The 17,983-nt window shown below is 39.6% G+C and overlaps 1 protein-coding gene across 3 annotated transcripts in view; it reads right to left on the bottom strand.

The window, feature by feature from the left end:
* AGAP1 (ArfGAP with GTPase domain, ankyrin repeat and PH domain 1) overlaps positions 1-17,983 on the bottom strand; it is a 387,788-nt gene that overhangs the window by 100,185 nt on the left and 269,620 nt on the right. For 2 of the 3 annotated variants that reach the window (XM_082314678.1, XM_082314679.1), the window contains one exon: positions 9,484-9,645. The exons of the other annotated variant lie outside the window; for it this stretch is intronic. In XM_082314678.1, the coding sequence (XP_082170804.1) occupies positions 9,484-9,645 (162 nt within the window). The remainder of the gene's footprint in view (positions 1-9,483; positions 9,646-17,983) is intronic. 3 annotated transcript variants of the gene reach the window in all.

The following is a 17,983-nucleotide window of genomic DNA, read 5'->3' as shown; positions in this document are numbered from 1 at the left end:
CTCTTCTGAGGGTTTAGATAACCAAAGTCAGGGCCCTTCTTTTCCTCTCAGAAAATCCATGCATCAGAAAAGCCACTCGCCTAGAGCGATTTGTAAACTGGATACTCCTCATCGACCTGGACTGTGGGTGGCACACAGGATCGCTGAATTAAGGGATGATATCAACTGTAACAAATGAAGGACCCAGAGACTTGAAAGGAGATGCTCTTCCACCTGCAGGAAGGCCAGGTCTCTGTGCTTCAGCTGTCCCCCAACAATCAGCAGGTTGTGGAGGAGTTGCGTATCAGATTTAACACAGAGGCTTCTTTCACTCCTTGAACTGTATATGCTGTGAAGAAGCTTTGAAGTGTTGGATTCCATAGGTAATGTATCCACAACATCCCTGTACCCCACACTCTGTGATCTGGACTGAAAAGAAAGCAAGCCTGCAAACAGACATGCTTGATGAGACAACCGCTCTCATGTTAATTGGAAGAGAAACTTCATTAAGCCAGAGAAGAAATAAAAGCATCGTGTGTGTTTCTTGCACACACTTTGTCCAGATCCTGGCAAAACAAAGCAGTGTGCTTCTAGACATACGTTAAAACAAGAAATCTAATTATTACAAGCATCTATTTGAACTTCCAAAGTAGGGACATAAAAAGAAGAAATTCGAAAATCAGGAATTACTCCAATGGTAGCTATACATTAATTTTTTACTTTCTCAACTTTATGTTTAAAACTTTTAAATTTAATATTTATATTATTATTATATAAATTTAGATAAAAAGATTAAGAAAAATAAAAGTGTACTGATCTGGGAAGTTTACTAATTTCCCTGCTTAAGTCTTACTTTTAAGATCATTAAATATGGAATGCACTGAGCTTATGAAATTTTTAATCCGTATTATTTGAATTAGAAGAGTTTATAGAGTGTCACACTTTGCTTTTACAGCATTATATCTTTCCTGTATGTTTACTTGAGAACGTGTCTCTCAATTTATATTATTCTCTGTAATAATGATTTTATTTTTCAAAGTTCATAAACTCCTGTAGGATATTCTGTGAATATGGCTCATGTACTTGCTTCCTTGCAATTATAGTTTATCAAGATACATCATTCCTAAATACATACAGGCATCCTCACATCAAATGCAGCTGTTCAGCTTTTGATAGCTTGTGCCAGAAGATTCACCCTTCTGCTGCTGCTGAATGCAGTCATTCTGTTGATCTCTCGGCCACTGTTTAAACGTTTTAAGACCACAGGTCACATTTATTCCTGAGATACCAGGAAAAACAATCACAGCTGATTCGCTATCTCAAACTACCTGGTGACTAACCTGCCAAGAAACATCACAGCAACACTCATTCCAAATGGCAAATGTTTAAGATTAAAGCAATCTTAAACTACAAACATTAAAAAACAAAACAAAACAAAAACCTTTGAAAGATCAAACTATCTTTTTATACAAATGAGATTACAGGACGGCCTGCTTGATGAAAAATTCACTTTGTAGAGGGGTGGAATCACCTTCAATATTAACCCTTCCACTCTGACAGATACTAATACAGAAACAGAGAACAGAATATATTTTACAGACTTCTAAGTGCTGTATCTGTCAAACGTCAAGCACCTGAGCTACAGAGAACCAGCTTGCAGCTGAAGTTAGACAAGAAGACAGCTGTGGAGATCGAGAGATAGATATATATATATATTTTAAAACACAACCTGAAGTTAAAAGTGCCCCCTGTTTCTAGTGATATCAGTGCCAGGTATCCACCTTCCTTACTTGATAAGTACTGACTTTCAGTGGTGGTTAAATACCATGAGTGGTGTGCTGCCACACACTAACCCTGTGCCTGAAAGGTCAGGAACGGAGAGCACCTCCCAGACATAGGCTCGAAGACCTGATAAAGAGAACACTCACTGTTCTCACTATCCTGTCAGGCTAAAGTTTATGCTCCATAACAAAAATAAGTGCTTTGGTTTGATTTTTTTTTTTTTTTTTTTAATTTTCTCATGAGTGGGGACAAACAGAGAAGGTGTGACAACGAGGCCTAGCTACAGGCAGAAAAAGCACTGATTTATTGAACACTGCTAGACAATCAAGTCAGATTAATCAACATCAATAACCAGAAAAAAAAAAAAAAAAATTTTTTCCCCCTATTATCCACTTTCCTATTTCAGTTTAAATTTTAAGTGAAACTAAATGCAAAATATGCATCTAAGCATCCATAAGTAAATGTTGGGAAAAAACAAAGCTTTATATTTCCACTCAAAAAGTTAATTTAGCCACATAAACAATTTACTGACAGACATTTGGCACTTCAGGCTGTGAACAAGATTAAGATGAGCATGAGGTTGCCAATGTCAAATTATCTGAAGATGAAAACTCACATTTCTTGCCGTTTTGGAACCAAGCGCAGGATTTAATTGCTGAATGCAACAATTCTTTATATTTCAATCGGGGGGAGGGAGGGGGCAGAAAGAAGAGGATCTTAAACAAGAAAAGCAGATGGGTTTCTGAAAAACTGCAGAATTGTAAAAACCCATATAATATAGCTCAGGATTTAAACAGCAGCACTAGGTAAAAACAGAAGTACTTAGCTGAAACCCAGCAAAGTTGTGCAGAAATGCTAATGCACCAAAAGTCCTCCTTAAACCAACATCACAACGCAGCTCAGTTTAAGCCTCAAAGGTTTATTGGTGCAATCTCCCCGCCCCCCACGTCCATGGACACAGAAACAGAAGAAGCGCTTTCATATCTTTCATTCTTTTAACTCATCACGAAGCAATGCATTCCCCCATGGATCCAGTGGGACCCAATGGCAATGGCTCATCTACACTTTGGTGTTCATTGAACTGCAACCTGGGTGCCCCGGCGAAAGGCATACTGAGAGCAGTAAGCAAGCCAGCAGCGTTTGAGCCCATACTGCACAGAGGTAGCAGATTGCAGAAGTTTTTGCCCTGATTACTTTTTTTTTTTTAGCATGGTATGTTGGGCAGAATTTCAGGAACACCTCACATACAGATGTTGTTCATCTGTATGACAGGACAGGCTCTTCCCATCATTTTGCCAACAAACACGTACCCAGAGAACACAAGGTAAACGCTTATATTTTGTGAAACTGGTAGGAACCTCCCCAAGAAAGGCAACCTTAAACCTTACCATTCAATTGAGATTCTTATGGTCTACAAAACGGAATGGGTAAGCATTGGGTCCTACTGCTTCTGGATGCTGGTTCCTACAAGGACCACAGGCAGAAAGCATCGTTTAGTTTAACGCTCTGAAACCCTCTTCAGAGAACTTCTTATGCTGACACCATTTTGGAGAAGAAACCTCAGTGAAAAGACAAACGGGACATCTGCCCACATCTCAGAAACTTCACGTTTCCTCTCTCCATCTGCCTTCAAGCTCAGGTAGGGCACAGGCAACATGATGCTTTTCTGACTAATGCTCAAGCTGTCAGACAATAATCAGATTTCCTTGCTGACCTCCTCTTTCTAGCCAAGAACTGAAATGATATAGCTTCCTCCTCCCTTAAAAAGTTCTAGAAGCCAGTACGAAACACCACTGCTTCTAGTGGCTTATTTAAATATCAGACTGTCTTTGGTATCCTCCTCTTCATCATGCTGCAATGGAAAAATGATGAATGACACAACTACGAGTATAATATAGCAGAACATCTAGCTGCAAATGTCTTGTCTCTACCTCACATACTTTATGGCGAGGATCCAGAGGAGATGCACAACACTCGGAGGCAATGAAATTTGCACAAGTGAAAACTGCTGAAATTATAGTCTCAATGAGGTGGTGCTGGCAGATTGCTTGGACAATTTGGAAAATTTCATTAATCGTGAAAATACGGTAAGGCTGTTCCTGTCCTCTTTCTCAAGAAACTGGAGCAGCAACTCATAATTTGCTTTGAAACCAAGGATGAAGTTCAAGACCAATTTATTATTATAAGGATCTTATTTGTCACCCCATGCACAGCAATCATTCTGCCCTGCATGCCTTACATTATTTTTGGGAACCACAGGTTACAAAACTGCATCTCCCCCTGTATAAATTAAAATCAATCTGAAATGGTGAAGTCCTGCAGGGTAGTTCTTGCCATGCGTTATTAGCCACAAGGAAGGGGCTACAGCAATTCTGAGAAAGTATCAGTTTCCTATTCCCTTTCTTGACTGAGTAAAGGCATAGACACTACACTGGTGGGAGTCCACCTACCTAGGACATTGTTACACAGGATATTTTAATATTTCTATTTGACTGAGCTACTTCAGGCAAGGGCTTGTCAAAAACGTCAACTAAATTTTAATACTGGAAGTTTTTTTAGTATGCAACCTGATGCTGAAAGGGGATAATTTTCCAGAAATTGCTAAAAAAGGAGTTCTTTATAACCCAAGTTTCCTCAAGATATGTTAGGCTGTTTAGAAAGCAAAGGAAATAATCAGTTGTTGTTAGCAGAGTTTACTCTGACAAAGTTTCCCTCTGGAAGTATTTGCTAGAAGCAATTTGTCTGCTGATCACAAAAGGGTGTGAACAGTACATGAATATTCCCTTTTCCTTCCTATTCTTAAAGACAATGTAAACTACTTGCACATATACTGTATTACACATGGCAAATTTTACAATATTAAATACTAGCAACTGCAGGAAACCCCAGAGTAGCCCTAGAGCAGCTAGGAAAAAGGAGACAATTACTTTATATTTGCTTTTCAGTAATTATTTCCTTCTTTAAAAAGGAGGAAAATGCTCTTCCAACTTAAACCATCTATATACACTTAACACAAATAATTCTGAAATTCTATAAATCTATTTGAAATTATATTATTTATCCTAGTCAAGAACTTGCCTATTGACTTCGAACAACTCTAAACGATGTTTTTGGGTTCACTATTGAAATAAAAGTGTTATAACCGTCAGAAACAAGTTGAACCATTTTCTTTTTCAACATATAGCACAAGACTCCATCATTTAATCATTCCAAGTGCTTACGATCAGAAAAGTAAGGCAAGTTGTAAGGTCTGCATTAATATAAACACTCCAATGACCTCTCATACCCCATGGCACAGTGAGAACTCAATTTCACATTAATAAACCCTAACACCAAACTGTTAGAAACTCAAAAGACACCCGGTATTACAACTTACATAAATTACAGCCGAGATCAAATGGCCCGTACAAGCAATTGTACAGTTATAAAGCCTAAGTGGATGGTATTTAAACAGATATTTGATTTACTGCAGAATTTTATATCATGCTAGAATTCATATGACAATTTACAAGTCCAGAGAAAAGAAATCCCTGTCCCACGCAAACTACTGTTTGCAGCAGTGTTTCAGAAGTGCTTAATATTGTAACTTTAGGAAAGAAATTCTTCCCTCTGATATTCTCAGGACACAGTCTTAGAAGCCAAACTATAAAACCTGACATTTAAAAAGAGAATGAACAAGCTGCTACTTCATCCCCAGGTAGGAAATAACATCCTCAGTCTTCTGTGAGTTAAATCTCATGAACCTAATTTTTGCAATCTAATACAGCTGGCTGTGGTTTTTTCCATCAAAAAAAAAAAGCTCTGATGCCAAGTTTGAGGATCTGCCTCTCCAGTTCTTTAAAGATGTAGAAACTGCAAAGACTGGAGGACAGCACCATCTCTCAGAAATGGCAGCAACACCACTAGTTAATATTGATCTGCTTTCCAAAGGAAAAAAACTGCATTTGTACTCAAGTTTGAGATGCCTCACAACAGTATTCCCGGCCAGCTTTTCCTCGATTCCTCAAAACAGTCCTGCTTTTCTAGCCAAGAGAATTTGCAGAAGAAAAAGAATGTAAGGAATAAAGTAAGAGCTGAATTTGCAGAGGAGGAACTGTGCAAATGCACATTCTTGAACCAAACTTCAACACCTGAACAGGTTACGAATGGCTCCTCTGAGACCAGACAACCCTCTTATTCCCCAGTAGTGAGGAACTATAGATAATACCGGGTGAAAAAAATGATCCATCAAGGAAAAGATTTATCAAAGAAAAAAAAATTGCAGGCTTCCAATGTGATCTAGGAAAACCTCTTGGCCAATAGTTGCAGCAGCAGTAATTGTTCTAAATCTATCAATAAAGCTAAGCTGCTCCTTCATTGACTGCAAACACCAATTTCTTTCATGTAGGATTATAAGTTGATGTTCATGGTCTCTCTACTGCCATTAGGGTGATAAACAGTTTAAACTGCATCAGGATCTGACATGTAGATCAATTCTGGGTCCATAAAGAATCTACACAAGAGGTTCCCGGACAGGGATTTACTGCCCCCAGTTTTTATTCTCTCTTGCTGCTAAAATTACTTCTGTCAAGTACTTACAAGAGTAAGGAAAAAAAAAAAAAATGTAAAAAGAATTAATTTTTCATGTGCTGCTGGAACAGCCTTTTTAAATTTCTGAGTTTTTAAGGCAAATATGTTACTCCATTTAAAATTATGCTGAACAGCAGGTGGTATTTAGCTAAATAGTGAGCCAGTTGCGTGATCTGCTCACTATCAAGCAGACAGCAATTTGAAACACTGAACTAAGCTGTCTAGATTTTCTCCGAGGGCAGTCACAGGCTTCATGTTACCAGTGCCAAATTATATTAGACATTTAATTTTAAACCTCAGGTACTTAAATGTAAAACCTTACAACAGTAATAGTCATAAAGCAGTGGGGCATTCCATTTCAGAGAATGGATTTTTCTATTTTTCCCCTTTAATTTAACCAGCACCTCCTGTTTTGTGGCTCTGCCCACTACAAAGTAATTTATCTAATTAGGAGATGCTCACAGCTGCTTGAAAGACAGAAGCCCCAGGAAACCAAAGGTCTGGTTTGGAAGACTTTGAAAAGTTCTCCAGAGCCACACAAAGTATTAATTTAATGTGAAAAAAAGGTGCAGAGAAAAATTGAATCCCAATATGTTATTTTGTCTACAATAAAACCATGTGACAATAAGCAGGCGTATTCTCCAGTACATTGGCATTTGAATTCCAAAAGATGCTTAGCTTCTCGCCATACCTGCTGCTTTCACAGTATTATCTTTTTATGACTAAAATTCAAAAATCTTTTAATGGAGGAAAAAAACCCTGAAATTAAAAAGGGTTTTTCATGCGTCAACTTGCCAGCATAAAGGACACGTCTATGAGCTTACCGAAAGACGATACACTGATAGCAATGAATTATTCTTGAGGTTTTGTAGCAGTTTTATTGCAGTACTTCTGTTTCTGTTGACCCTTAGTTGCCTAAACTCACTGTTAGTCCAATTTTTCCCCACATATTTAAAAAAAAAAAAAAAAAAGGCAACTTTTCATTGTGGTGGTTTTTGGTTTTTGTTTTGTTTTTTTTTTTTTTTTAAAATTAGAACCTCTGCAAGCAATGATTCAAGTCAGGCTTATTCAGAAGTACCCACCAGTCATCTGCATTTTTTGAATAAATATTTAATAGATAATTCTAGCTGTCATGTCTTTTGATCCAGAAGTAATCACATATGAACATCAAGTCAGAAAAAGGTACTGCACGTACTTGGAGTACAGAGCTCGTGTGGGAGAAAAGGTTCCCTTCACCAGGAATTTAAAGCTAGCTGAAGCACAGCATCAGGAGCAAAAGACAAATCCAGCACATATCTCCAAAGTAAAAACAGCATTATGAAGTAAAGGGGAAGGGAAAGAGGGAGGAATTTAGGTTATATTTCTACTTTTCAACATATTAATTACATGCCACTTTTAGGAACTCATTGAATTCTGCACTTTGAAGATTTTCCTCTACTGCAGCCTCAGTTGTCACACCTGGCGCTAAGGAGCAAGGGGATGGTATCTGCTCACCTGTCTGTAGGTATGTCAAGATGTCAAGGACCAGAGACTACATCTCAGTTTTCACTCGCCTTCCTTCTAGTGCAAACAGACAATACTCTCCAACTTTTCTTTGAAGAGCTACAGTATAAAAGAAGGGTGCAAAAAGCCAAAGCTTTGGTATAACCTTTTAAATGGGAAATAAAATTGAGGTGGATTAAAACGAAAAACCAGCTCAGGAAAAGGGAGAAGAATATGCGGCCTTAACTGTGAAACCAGCTCAGTCTAAAGGATGCTGTGTAGGGGAATGTGATTGCCCTAAAAAACTAACCAGTTTCCAAAAGAGTGGGTGAGTTGGGTGGACACAGAAGACAAAAGCACGGAAGCATTTTATCATGCTGCTTAGCAGCCACTGAGGCTGAAATAAAGGATGCTTGCTTTAGAAAATTCTTGGTTAAAATCTGTACCATTTTGATGCAAATACCATGTTCCCGAAGATGCTAACCATGAGTTTAGAGCTCCAGAAATGTACGTGCTTCAGTAACTACAAACCTGAGAGCTAATGCCACTCAGTGCCAAGGTGACCATAATTTTAAACCCTCCGTTCTCATAAGGTGACACTGAAAAACAGTCTAAAGCTGCTTAAAAGCCCAGAGACAGTATCAGGGCTATACTCAGATTCAAACCTTATACAGATACATACATACTTATATATACACACACACACATACACACATACATAGGACATGTGAAATAGTTTTCCTACTCTTATATTCTCACTATTTTAGGGATAGCCATCAGAAACAGCTTTCCTCCTGCCTTCTCCTGTCCTATTCACATTTGTCCCCCTGTTATCCATATTCTCAATTTCTTCTCAGTTCATTATTCTCTTTCACACACTCATCTCCTTTTCCCCTCTGTTCCATGAACTTTCCACGGTTTCTCCAACTGCCTTTTAGACCCCATGCTCCTGGACACGTGTGCTTCACTGGTATGAACCACCTCTGCAGCACACCACAACAGAAACACCTAAGTCCCAGCCCTCCCACCACGGCTGCCCCAAGGATGCTCTAATTTGCATAGGCAGCAGGTCAGCTATAGGTGAACAGCATTTTATCTCTGTCCTTCCCAGGCTCTCTATCGAGGCCAGATGCACCATTTTGTTACCAAATATCATGCATACCCTTTAAAAGCAACAACCCCTGTCTCACTGTTACAATCTAATCACTGCAAAACACCATCTGGAATAGTGTTTGCTCCTTTTAATACTGTTAAACACTCCACAGAGAAAACACTACAACTATGCCAACAGTGTGCATACATTAAAGAAGAGCACAGCCGAGAAAGGACGTGCTGATGTAAAGGTCTGGAGGATAATTTACTGCTAATACCTACCACACAAAGTAAGGAAATAAGAATATCAAGTGAACAACCTATATTATGTACCTGAAATTAAAATGAAGCAGTATTATAATTACATTAGCTCTTCCTGCTGAAAAAGTAGTGTCTCGATCTGTTCTCTTTTATCTTACTTCTCCTTTTTCTCTCAGATGCTGAAAGTTTGGCTTCCCACAGAGGATCTGGGTGAACATCAGGTCATATAGTTTTTTCCTTCTCTTTTTTAAAAAGCAAACCACCAAATTCCCCCTTCACCCCAAAGCAGATAACCCCTCCCAGCTCCAGGTTTCTTACCACTGCTAATGCCAGAGTTTGCAATGACTGTTGCCTCACTCCACTGATCTGCACTGGAGACCGAGTAAGAGCGCTGATGCATACCATCCGGACGACTGTTGAAGGAGACTAGACTGATCCCACTTGCCATCTGAGACACAGATGTGCTAGTAGTCACGTTCCCTAGACATAAATGGAAAACAAATTGTGTCAATAGAGAAGACAAAATTGATTTGCATGAAGATGGATGGGTGCATCTTAACAGAGTAGAAAACGAGATTACTTAACCAACACAAAATCCAGCACAACCCTCCCTGAAACTCTGAAGACAACAGTCCTGTAACCAGCTTGGGGCACCACAGATTTCAGCAGCCCACTCAAATCCAGCTAGGAACTTCTGACAAAAGAGCCTAAATTTTCAAGATGTCAGCTCATTCTGTTCATTAATCTTCTGGAAAACACTATCTTCCACAACCTTGCTACCAGTCACATTTTCTAGAGGTTCTCCACTTGTTACAGGTAGAGCACGAAAGACAGACTGTGCACAGAGAAGAAATGTATCCCTGAAAACCACTGCTTACACAAGTAACCAAGACGAGACAACTGAGTCAACTCAAAGAGTTTAAAACAATCAACCTCTAAATAATATTTCACGTAAGTATGTCTCCCAAGTGAATCCAAGAACACAGTGATGGGGAGCAAATAATTACTAGCATTGCGAGATCAAGCAAAAAACTTATTCAGATTTTTAATCTTAAAACAATATCGTGACGCAAAGCACACACTAGAGGCTTGCTCCCTTGGCTGCAAATATAATTCCTGTCTCGTCCCACACCAATACACCCATCGCAACTCTAACTGAAGGCCTATTACACAAAAGGTGAGATACAAAGAATAGCCTTTACCCAGTAAACACTAGAAACAATTTTAGTATTTCCATGATCAGTGAGGTCTAGGGCAATAAAATGCTGGGAGGTGTGTGCAAGGGCGAGCAACAGGGACAAGTTTCTCACCATAAAACACGAGAAGCGTGATCTGGTTGAATAAATTTTAGAGTCAAAACAATTAAAACCTTTCCAGAAACTCAGGTTTCTGATGGTCATACTCACAACTTGATACGGGCCGAAGTCTGCTCTACAGTTTTGGTTTCTGAGCACATTTTACTCCATTCCTGGCACAGGACTTGCATATTATAAAGATAAAAATATTTTATAATGCTAGTTTCACTCCTTGTGGCAGGCTCTCAAAAGGTACCCCACAGGTCTTCTACGGATTTAAGAATACTCTTTAAAAACACATGTAAAGGGAAAGAAACAGACACAATTTTACAAAATACCCTAACACTTTGCATTTCCATTGCACCTTCTACTGATGAGTTCAGAAAAATTAATGAATTAATTTTCAATGCTCCTGTGAGGTTGTTAATTATCTGCTGTCATTTCCCCCATTTTTCAGAGGTTAAATGACCCAGGGCCACAAAGGAAGATTGTGGCAGACTTGAAAATAAAACCCAGATCTCCTGACTCCCAGTTCTATCATTATGTCTTTTCCCAGAGCAGCCTTTGGGAAGACAGCAGAGCTTAGTGAACTACTTTGTGTTTATTAGAGTTGGCATAATTGTCCCTTTCTCTCCTCCCCTTTCCCAAGACTAAATCTCATCTTTAGTCCTTAACACAGATCCATCACTACAGTATCTGTCCATCCGAGTCTTGAATGCATTTACTCATTCTCAAGAACTTCTGCTTGGCAGTCTCTACTTTGTAGACATGAAATACATAGAGAAAAACTGATTTGCTCAATTATGCAAAGTCTAAGGTGGATTTTGGAACCATGTTGGGATCTCCCAAGCCAGTGCTTTAGCTACTGGCATGTAATTCCTCTCTAATCACCTTCCCTGGGCAACCCTTTTGTCCAAAAGAATTCCATAATCAGAGCATCATCTGCCAAACTGTTGAAAAAAATTTATGCTTCCAACAACTGGTCCCCTTCAGGACGTTGTGTGCTTGACCCATCAATTAGCAATATGATAATGCTGGTGTTTTAGTACCTTCTTAAGGCAGCTTCCAAAGAAATGCTGAGCAAAGAAATCAGGCCTATAGAAATGAGGTACAAAGCAGAGGATCCAATTATATCTCAGTATCTTAAAGTTACAATAGAAAATGGAAGCACTAGCTGACAGCAAATATTTTGAGGTATCTTATAAGAAATACCTCCTTCCAAATGAACTTCTGTGATGCCGCTGATGCTCACTTTGAAAAAACCTTTTCCTCCGGTTTTCACAATCCAGAAAAACTACGAACGTTAATAAATTATTTTGATGATACACCAAATCAATGAGAGTGGCTGACATGAATGACAGAGCTTGAGACCAAATGGACTCTAGAAACTTGAAATTTAGGCCAACATAAACACCATGTGGTTCGACAAGGAGAAGTCCTAAGCTCTGCTCCTGGGGCAGAACAGCCTGGTGTAGCAGCAGAGGCTGGGGACCAGTTGGTTGAGTAGCAGCACTGCTGTGAAGGACTCAAGAGTCAACAAGGGATGCCAGAATGTGTCTTAACACTGTACTCAACACAAATCACAAGCTGGGCACACCATGATGGGCATATGAAACACTGTACTCAGTTCTGGGTCCCCCACTTCAAAAGGACTGCTGGGAAAGGGGAGAAGAGCTAACAAAGAACTGCCAAGGCAGTTAAAATTTCTAATACACACAGCCCATGAGTGCTGAGGAGGCTAGGCTAGTTTAGTTTGGTGAACAGGAGGCTAATGGCTGATCTAATAGCTGCCTGCAGCTACCAGAAAGACACTTAAAAAGATGAGGGAACCACATGCTTGGTAGTTGTAGATGATACAATACATCTTGGAAAGCTCAGATGCAGCACTGGAACAGGCTACCAAAAGAAGCTGGGGGATCTCCAGCCTTTCAAATTTCCAAAGCTCAGCTATGCAAATACACAGCTGAACTTACCCAACACTGGTGACGGTCTTGCTTCTTCAAGCAAGGGGATCGTGCAGATGATCTCCAGAGGTCCCTTTCAACCAACATTTCTAGGGGTCTCTAAAAGACTAAACAGTCTTTTTCTGTTTTGTTCCACCCCAAAGCAAAACAGGACAACCTTTCTGAGCTCAGAAGCTACTCTGTATTCCCATTTGATTCAAAATATTTTGAACAGTTTGCACTTTGACACATCCGAGCAGCAAAATGGCTGCAGTTCCTTTGACTGCAACTTGAGTTGCAGTCACAGGATAAGAGATACCTACAGGTCCTTTAGATTTGTTGGTTTTAATTGAACTTACAGCAAAGTTACCAACTTTTTTCTGGTCTTGTTTCTAATTTTCTTTATTAGCCTTTAACTTTGCAAATGAGTTTACCAAATCAAACTTACAGGTGACAATTATGTAGCAGATTAATCCAAACTCTTTGCTTTGTTTGTGCTGTAGCACCATTTTGGGCATCTTTAAATTATTACTGGTAAATAGCTTCGGAAACAACTTATTTTTCACAAGCATCTCCCCTGCCAGACTCAAGAGCAATGCCACAGAAGTGCGCTTTTAGCTTGTAGCCATCTTTCACGCTGCGCCCAGTAAAACGGGAAGTTACATGTGATGAATTCCTGCAAGAGCATCTTCATAACAAAGAACTTGAAGGAGAAAACTGGTATGTGAAAGCCGAGATGGAGCGTTTCCCTACGTATCATAGGAAAATGGAAACAATTACTGGACATCTTTGCCTGGATGACACAACCCCATTGCTCCATGCTGGGTGGCTGAGTTGCAGAGAGCAGCCATATTTGTATATTGACATGTTCCGCCTAGCTCACAAATTTTTGAACAGAAGTGTCCAGTCACTTTCTAACCATGATGCAAAATCAAAAATTTAAAAGGATATCCAGCATAATATCAAGACTTCTACATCATCTTGTCAGCACCAAAAGCTTTACCTTCACCTTAATGCCATCTTCTGAAACTCCACACCCCACGTTATGACATTAGCCTGTTGAGGAAGTGTCTTGTTCTGCAAATCAAATAGGATTTTTTCTTTCGCTTAATATTTCTGAAAGCTATGGGCTGCTAGCAAGAAAAGGTGCCAAGTCCCACCATGTAATACTTTACTGATAAATGATGCAACCCAACTGAGCTCTGTCTTTTCTATTGCCATAGTCTGATAACCCTGCTACCTGCACCCCTTTTGATACTATTTATTCAAGGTTCAGTTCCACTTTGTTCACATGCTGTAAGATTTTAATGATATATCAGACCAGGCAAACCAGAATCCATGGGTAAATATCAGAAGGGCTGGACTACTGAAAACAGAGTATGCCCTTTCCTCTCCCCCTCCTGAATGTGTTCAGCTCTAGCACAAACTTGTTACTTACAACCTTATTTAAAAATCATCATTTCCCAATCCATTGCTGATTTTCCCACTTCTCAGTCTAATCGCAGCATGCCCAGGACATGGATTCCACCACCCCAGTAGGCACTAATGCTGTCACACCAAAACAAGGACTACTGGAAGTCAACTGCTGTTATTGCACACTTTGTATGCTGCACAAAGCTTCTACAAAATGGTCCCACGGTTTTTCTTGTTTGTAATGGGCAGACCCCAATCCAGACCTCCACAAAGCAATTGTGCTTTATTTTTGCTCAAGGATAAAGCCTCAACAGCAGAAATCATCTCAGTCTTTTAGCAGACAAGTGAGAGACAGTTGAAAAGAGGAGGCCAGCAATACTCATTGAAACGTAAACCCTGTATATTGGGTTAGGCACAGGAGGCCTTCACGTCAAGCAACGCCTTGATGCATTCTCCATCTGTTGTCTCCCCCATCTGTACATGTATACACACACATATGTATATCTGTCTATACACAGACAGATAGATACCTATCTCAACATTAACATGAAATCCATGGTCAGCTACCTGGCCCATTCTGGAGTTGTGAAAGAGTGTCTCTTCAAATATATCATATATGCATCAGCTGGTTGCTTAAGTTGATTAGCAGGGGGCAGTTAAATTACTATGCTAATCCATGTATTCTCAGCACTGTTTCCTTGATATGGATATGTGTATATGCTTACTGGGAAGCCTTGATTAGTTCAAGCTTCAATGTGTCAAAGGCTCCAGATTCTTTCCAAAGAATAATTTTAGCTGTACTCACATCCCTAAAGTGTGGGAGCTGATTTGAAAAGGTACTTACCTCTACCATATGCTATTTTTCTTTAAACAATTTGCATTTCAAAGTGAATATGGCATTTATATTTGAATGAATATCAGTATGTTGCCAGAACTGGTCTCAAATGAGCAAAAAAAGATGCTGGTCTCCTATTGAACAAAAATGTTTTCATCTACCAAAGAAGCATCAAAGGATGAGTTCCTCTTTCTAGCTCTAGACAGCTTTATTAAAACTATCTTTTCTGATATTATAAAATACCCCGTTATGATCGCGCTTACAAAACGTTCAAACAATTAAGCTCTACAAAAACCATCCAAATTAAGATTCAAGGTAATTTCCAGGTTTGGTCAATGCTCAGCAGAAAAGCCTCTAAGAAAAGTGAGCGTGCTCACACAAAATCTAATTTATATATCCATCTATTCAGCGTAAATAGCCGCAAACAGCAAAGAGCAAGTAAAGACAAGAGACTCAGCATAAGAGAAATTAAGCAGAGGAGTGCATGCCTGTGTGTACGTATGCACATCTTAAGAGGCTGATAGAAACACACACACTGGGGGCAGAAAGTGTCTCCATTTCCTATGCACAGAGGGACTCACTTTGGCTCTTCATACACAGTTGTTTCAGATTTACAAAACAACAGACCATAAATGCAACACCAGACTACAGTGCTTAGAAACATTATGAAAAGAACGAAGATTTATACAAACACAGGACCATAGAAGATGCTTAGTGGGCACCTAGTCAGTAAAAACCAAAAGATAGACTCTGTGTATTATAAAAATTTTAATGAAATGTACAATAAAGTTTAACATAAATGTTTTATCTTACATATATGCAGTAACCTGCCCAACGAAAAAGAGAAACCATTCAGGGTTTTTGTCATGTTGCTCTTGTAATGGAACAGTATGGTGGACAGCATTTTAGCAATTTCTCTTTTGCTGTCTTTTAACTTAACAAAAGTAATATAGTGAATCGTCGCTGGGCAGCACAAGTTATTTTACCAGACACATCACTTTAAACTAAGCCTTCACCAATTACGCCACCGACTAATTACAAATGCAGAATGAGTATAATTCACAACTATGCCCTAAGAAGTGAGATACAAATGACTTAAACACAGGGAGGTGGTCTCCAATTCCTGCTACAGACACATTTGTGATTTCTCCCAAACAAATCACTTAGTTACAAGAAGTTACGTTCAGGAGTGCAACTAATATACTCTTGAATTTATGAGATGAGCAGACATTGCAAGAGTCGTGAAGCAGAACTATATTTTTCCATGAAGCAGTAGCGTACGAGGCCCGCAGACAGCGGCTGCACAGAAGCGCAGAAGGACTGAATCAGATGAACTACAGCCTACTGCTATGCTTTCACCCTGGCCATGTTTTATTTGTGTTACGCTCTTCACGCTCCCGACAAGTTTCTCTTCCAAAAAAAGAAATAAACCTCTTAAGGCCAGAGGGCTGCGCTCACCAGCTGTTAGAACTAATGAAAAATACATTAGAGTTGTGGGTCACGAAATCCTGACTCTTGATATCAGAGGGTTAATTGTTTCAAATCATGTTGGGTCAATTTATGTTGCAGGAATACTGCCTATTCTTGAAATGCCCTCTAATTCAGTAAAAGGCACCGTCAAGTAGATTAGATTGGCTATTGGTCGCCCATTCAAAACCCATACCCAACGCTGCTCCCTGAAGTTTCTTCAGGCATTAGGGTGCCAATGGGAAGCGCAAGAGGCCACTTTGCTAGCTGCAAAAAGATGAAAAGCATTCCCTTCCCCTTTACTCAATTCTGCATTACATTTATGAATTAATTCCCAGAGTTGTGCAGAAATCTTCCCAGTGAACAAAACTTTCCTAAGAAGTGGCTGACCATCCAAAGCTGTGACACTTTCTGCCTTTGCTGCCTTCTGCTTTGCCTATAAATATGAATGGGACAACTCCTGCTTTAGCTGAGGAAAATTTGGGGATGGCTCTTCTGGGTTCCATCAGTTTGCTGCCTCAGATTCCAGCATCCATCTTTTACAGATGCATCCTCCTTTCCTTGCCAGCTCTGGAGATCACGCCCTGCATTGAAAACTGGAAAAACTGCTACTTATAGCTCTTTGCCTCTCCAACTGGGTAGAGTAAGTCCACGTTGGAAAGGAAGGTACCGCCCAGGTGTCAGAGCACTGTCTGGCCACATTCTCAAGAAGATCAGCTGCAGGACCAGGGCCAGAGAGCTCCAACTTCCATAACCAGGTTATTCAGTGGGGTTATTAATGGGGGAAAACCCACTGAAGTATTGCTACTGATTCTGTTTCAATCTGATGGCAGTGTGCAAACAGCACATCGTTTCTGCCTTATCAGAGTTATCATGATAAGCCTATTCTGGCTTATCAGGGACCTAAAATAACTTGAGGTTACTCATACATGGAACGAGAGAGAGTGAGATTACAGTATCTTTCCAAAACGCACTGGTTCCAGTATTAAAACTCTCCTTCAAGACACTGACAATAATTTTCAATACTGTAGCAGACAACTTGGTTGTGGGTTTAACTTATTTTTATGATTTTTTTTGAGAAGCATTTATTATCTGAACAAATTTCCTGAAGATAAGCAGCTATTAATAGAGGAAGACCTTCCATCTCAGAGCCTGGCAGGGCAGCCTCTGTGAACTGGGCTTGATTAGTAGTGTACAAACGGAGAAGGGTCAATACTAATGAACAAACAAGGCAATGCCAAGAAATATCCTGGCAGTGAAGGACATGATGCTGGGAGTATAACGAGAAAAGCTATTATTCTCAGAGCATGCCAAACCAACACAGCAAGTGTGGAGGAAAATTAAGTTATCAGAGGAGACATCTCTTCTAAAAGAAAGTTAAACCCAAGATCTTCACCAAAGGCTTCTGCTGAAGATCCCAGACTATTTATTCTGCTGGGATCAAAGTGTGCTTTCCTTTCCCAGCAGGCATATTACTATTTTTTCAGTAGTTTTAACAAATAACAGTAATAAATAAGGTATGCTTCGCTTTCTGGGCAAGTCCTGATAGAGGTTACCTGCTTATTAAGAGACTGCATCTTTAAGACCCGGAGGTGACCATTTTACACCAGCAAATGTTATACTTTCTATTGCTGTTATTTGTTTGCAAATCCTGTTAACAATTGTGAATTTAACTTCGCAAAAAATCACAGTGCAAAATCAAATAATTCCAAGGTATTATGCTGCTCGCATGTAAAATGAAGCATGTGTAGGGGCCTGAGGCAAAAGATGTAAAATGTTTCCTAATCCCTTTGACTGTCTGTGGAAGTTATTAATAATGAAATTGGAGGAGGGAGGGTGTCTTACCTGCGCACTGGATCTACATT

This window comes from Platalea leucorodia (assembly GCF_965183815.1).
Source record: "Platalea leucorodia genome assembly, chromosome: 5".
Lineage (NCBI taxonomy): Eukaryota > Metazoa > Chordata > Aves > Pelecaniformes > Threskiornithidae > Platalea > Platalea leucorodia.
This window is presented reverse-complemented; position numbering and strand designations above follow the sequence as displayed.